We start from the raw sequence: 5,281 nt of genomic DNA, 5'->3' as shown, positions 1-5,281 counted from the left end.
AGGATATCGATACTTACCTTGAGTATTGTTATCAATTCCAAGTTCAAATTAACTTTAATTCCCATGGGTATTAATATTGCCATATGAGTATCAGTGCTCACCCTTTGGCTATTGATACTCACTTTGAGTATCGATACTAATCTCAACATCGATGTTCAATTAAATAATATTGACACTACATGAACATTGTCGACACAAAATCCTAGAAAATGTCATTTTAGGCTAAAAATCACCCTTAAATCTAGTATGTACACTTCTAGTAAGGTCATACTTCATTTGTATAGTCTAGGGAGTCTTATAGGTTTATTTAGCACCATATAAACCCATGTTTAATAATAATTCATCATTCAAGCCATAAAACATGTATATCACTCAAACATGTTCCAAAGCTATAAATGAAACTAAGACGTCACGTTTTATGAATGCCATGATATAACAAAGGATTAGTAATACACTAGTTTGAATGTAGGCCCTTGAATCAACTTCCTCCAATCTTCTTTGTGCCTCAAGCTCTAAAGTACTCTCTTTTCTCTTTCACTAATCAAACACAACCAAAAAAGGTTTTTGTACATTCATACTGATAAAATAAATGCAAAGGATGAATTTAGAAACATAGACATGCTCTAAATTTCTCCTAACTTAGCCTTAAAGCTGAAACCCTTCTAAAACCTTCCTATAGCTAATGCCTTCAAATTAGTGATATTGATCTCATTTTGAAGCCCATGGATTCTTTGAAATATTTCTTACCTTGCTTGAGTCGAGATTTCCACTAACAAAACCAAGATGGGGCCTTTTGCTTTTTGGGGAGAAAATGAAGAGAGAAGGAAGAATACAATGTGATGAAGGGTGGGTGAAAAGCTATAAGCTTTCCCCCTTAAACCCATAGTGACGTCATCCAGATCACGGGAAAATCAACTTGAGATTTCCCTCAATGAGTTAATCACTCAATTGGTCCTTCAACATTAAGTTCCTTCACAATTTTCCCTTTTTCTAGGTCTAAATGGGCTCAATTCCATCCTAATAAGACCCATCATGACTCAATGGTCCAATCATGCACCTAAATTGGCCCAAAGCTATTCCATATCAGCTCTCATATGTTGATTCGAAATTTTGACTGTTATAAGTTTCGTGGTTAGGCCTTGGTGGTCATCTTTACAGTAGATATTAGGTCTGAATCCCACCCCGCCTAAGGCTATTCTTTATATATTTTATAGGGATCCAATGTAATTCTTTAAATATGTTTTTTAAGAATATATCAAGCTGAGAATTTGATTTAATGGGTAAACCTTGGATCCCTTACCAGAGTTCTAGGTTTGGATCCTAACACCCTCCTCAAGGTCTTTATTCAAATTTTTAATATTTTCTTATTAATAATATACTAACACATGTTGTAATATTATTGGATGATATTAATTTATTAAATAAAATAACATATGAGTATATCCACTTATTGATGTGTCATATAAATTGTCATTAATATTTTTTTTAAAAAGAGAGAGCATTAAATTAATTATTTTATCCGATTCATAAAATTACAAAATAGACTAGTAAAACACTCGTTAAGAATTAAGGAAATGATATCAAAAGACCTTATTCTTTTTACCTAACTATAGGTAGAATGTTAAACTACGTCAGATACCACTGAACTTTGTCCGCATACTCGTTTATACCATTAAACTTTTAATTTTACTAATTATAGTATTAAACTTTAGTTTTATATTCAATTATGCTACTTCGTTGTTAAGTCAGTAACGAGATTATAGCATGGCTAACGGTTGTTGATGTGGCATGCCACACCAAAATGATGTCGTTTTGATATGGTAATTTTGATGTTTAAAACGATGTCGTATTAGACACTAAACTTTTGGAGTGTATCGATTTTTCCATTGAATTTTTTAATAGTTTTCTATTTTACCAATACATTTTTTGCTCTTCGCCGACAACCAAGCACCACCATTCATCGATCATATATCGCGACAAGATCATTACCAAAAATGTTCAAATTTCACTCATCTTTCTTCTCCTAGATTGATTTTCCATGAAATCCACTTAAAATCGACAAAAATCCATTTAAATGTTCAACTATTAATACTTCGGTCTCTTTAAATAACCGACTTATGAGACTAATACAAATCTTGTTCAATGTTTTGGATCTTGGATATTTTAGAGCAATACAATCTTTGTAGCATCAAGAATCTCCTACAAAAATTGATGAACTGGTGAAAGTTGTAGAAGAATCATTTAACGATGATAAACGAGTTATCATCGGAAAATTTGAACAATGTTTTCTTAACATTGCAATCATGCATGATTGAAATTATGAAGGTTCATGGAGAAAATAATTATAGGTTATCATACATGGGTAAGGAAAGGTTGAAAAAAATATTGAACTTCCAATCCAACTTCATTGTGTCCGAGATATTGTGCAAGAAGATCTTTTGCATATTCAACTTCAACAGTAAATGCAGTAAATGTCCTAGCTTTATAGGTATTGTTATCAATTTTGTGATATTTTGTTCAATCATGATGATCTTTTTGTAAATATGGGTTATATACCACTCAAGTAAATATGATGCACGTAGTGTTGAAGTTAGATAGAGTATAAAATATTTTTTTGAAATTATTGTAAAAAATTTGTAATGGAAAATTATTTTCTTTTGAAAATATTGTTTCATTTCGTTAAACTTCGTAGAAGTAGTTTTTTTTTTTACTGCAAGTATGTTCCGGTGTTAAGAGTTATTTTCATCACGTTAGTGCTGATATATTACAAGCATGTTCAATTATTTGATGAGTTTTTGTTTTAGTCATTGGTCTTCAAGAAAGTCTAGTTATGATGATAGAGTTAAACTTATTTAGATTTTTATGTTTAGCATTTTAAAATTTTAATGTAGTCAACTTTTACTTTCCACATGTTTGACATTTGTTTTGATGGGATAACGAATTGAAATTTTACTTTTTTTTTAATAATTTGTAAATTGAAATATGATAAAGGGTAAAATGGAAGATGTAAGTGTTATTGTTGATTTTTCTAATAGGACATTTTTAATGGGACCACTTTAAAATTTAAAAGGGACCATTTTAATGGGATGGAAGGTTGAATCCAACCTTGGACTAAGAAACAGGACGAACAATCACATCATCCAGAACAGGGCCACACATATGCCCATAATCCTCCAACTTTGTATGGTAATAGGCACTGTAAAACGTAATTCTGGTCCTAGCAGACAACGCTTGGAACCTAAAACTTGCTGTCTTGAATCCACCTTTGCCTTGTGATACGTATGGGACCTTGAGAGTTTCCTTGCCCGCAAATGCTTCAACCATCATGGATCCATGGCACCCGTTCCTGGAATCGCCGATGGTGAATGTGAGAATGTAGAATTTGTTGGCAACTGTTCTGATGATTTGGGCGATGGCACTCTCTCTTCCAGCTACCAATTCGACGGCAAACTGTCCGGAAGGAACCGAGAAGTGCTTCTTGTCGATGTATTTTACTGGTTTTAGTGATTCAATGATCCAGCCAGGGAGTGTTGAGATTCTGTCTAGCTTCTTTGGAGGCAAGAGGACCCCTGTTGAGAAGTTCTTGAAGGTAAGTGGACCATTCTCAAATCCACCGTTTTTAACAAGGTTACCTGCATGGACGCACCAATTATTTTATGTTACTAGACAAATTTATAAAATTAGGATGAAAATTATAAAATTTTAGGGTAAATTATATTTTTAGTATTTCAACTATCACTTTTGTTTCATTTTAGTACCTAAACTGTTTTTTTCAAAATCATACTTAACATTTAATTTAGGTTTCATTTTGGTACCCTGGTGGTAAAAACTTAACATGTCATTTTTTATGGTAAAATTACATCATTCATCACTCAACTATCTTCTCACTCCTATTTTGATCGGTAAAGTTTGAAAATTTTCAATTTAATTACTCAACTTTCAAATTGTTCATGTTCTAATCACTCTAATTTATTTATTAATATTTTTTGTGACATGACATTTTTATTATTTTATTAATATATAATTAAAATAAAAAAAATAAATTCAACATTATACCCAAACTCAAAAGTTATACCACAAACCCTAAATCAAATCCCCCTCATATGTTAATAAAATAAGTTAGAGTAATTAAAACAAGACTAATTTGAAAGTTAAGTCATTAAATTCAAAACAATTAAACTTTAGTGACCAAAATAGAAGTGAGAAGATAGTTGAGCGATGAATGATGTAATTTACCCATAAAATGTCACATACAAAGTTTCATTAAGTTTTTAACGGACGAGATACCAAAATGAAACCTAAACTAAATGTTAAATATGGTTTGAGAAAAAATTAAAGTTTATATACCAAAATAGAACAAAAGTAATAGTTTGGTACTAAACATGTAGTTTACCCAAAATTTTAAATTGTAAAAACATATAATCAATATAAAATATAAAAATTTATCTAAAATATATAATAATTTTGAAATTTTTTGGGAAGTAAACGTATTAGATGATGAATCATTCCAAAGACATGTATGAAATCATTTCCTTGAGAAATTACAAGTTAAATTACCTTTGGTATATCTTGGGGGAGACATTTGTTTGATTGCAACGGCATCCAAGAGAGGTCCACAAGTAGGATCTTCTTGAATCCCAGGGTTATGAAATGTAACCTTAACCACATTAGCTGTTGCATTGAATGCCAAAGCCAAAGTGTCGCCTCCATCGGCACCATACAACGTCTGAATTGAGATGTCGGTGGTTTGACCGGGGACGGAGATCCCGAGCTCCTCGTCTTGAGCACAAGTCCTTGTGGCACCAAACGTAAGGGAGTAAATGTATCCAGCCTTCACACTCAGCTTCTGAGAGATGGAAGCCTCGTTGCCGAGCCTAACAGCATGTGCTCCGCGGGGGATCGGAAAGTAAAACCCTCGAGGTTGCGGACCACCGGAAACAAACTCCACCAGGCCGTCGATTTCCCATCCCGGAAGTGAGTGTTTTCCCACTATCACTGTTTTGTTTAGATTTTCTTTCTTGGGTGCTTGTTCAAAGTTACCATTGTTTAAAAATCCTGAACAAAGCGTGAAACAGTTCATTGCACTCGTGTTGTATAATGCCAAAACAAAAGGGTAAACTACTTATCCGATCACCCACTTATTACTTAGTTTTTGTTTTGATCACCCACCTAATTTTTTACAAATCATTATTTAACGTTACGTTTGATTCTATTTTAGTCACCCACTATTAAAAAAGTAACAATGATGTTGATATATCACCGTTGGGTAATTGTCACGTCA

At 32.7% G+C, this 5,281-nt stretch overlaps 1 protein-coding gene across 1 annotated transcript; it reads right to left on the bottom strand.

Annotated features, from left to right (window-relative positions):
• Positions 1–3,111: 3,111 nt before the first annotated feature.
• On the bottom strand, positions 3,112–5,080 carry LOC120175230. The gene is made up of 2 exons (XM_039181902.1): positions 4,558–5,080; positions 3,112–3,632 (listed from the first exon to the last, which is right to left on the bottom strand). The coding sequence occupies exons 1-2, from the start codon at positions 5,078–5,080 to the stop codon at positions 3,112–3,114; spliced, it is 1,044 nt and encodes a 347-aa protein (XP_039037833.1).
• Positions 5,081–5,281: the final 201 nt, after the last annotated feature.

The sequence above is a fragment of the Hibiscus syriacus genome, unplaced genomic scaffold (assembly GCF_006381635.1).
Source record: "Hibiscus syriacus cultivar Baekdansim isolate YM2019G1 unplaced genomic scaffold, ASM638163v2 tig00003151_pilon, whole genome shotgun sequence".
Lineage (NCBI taxonomy): Eukaryota > Viridiplantae > Streptophyta > Magnoliopsida > Malvales > Malvaceae > Hibiscus > Hibiscus syriacus.
The sequence above is the reverse complement of the archived record's forward strand: the minus strand, read 5'-3'. Positions and strand labels throughout refer to the sequence as shown.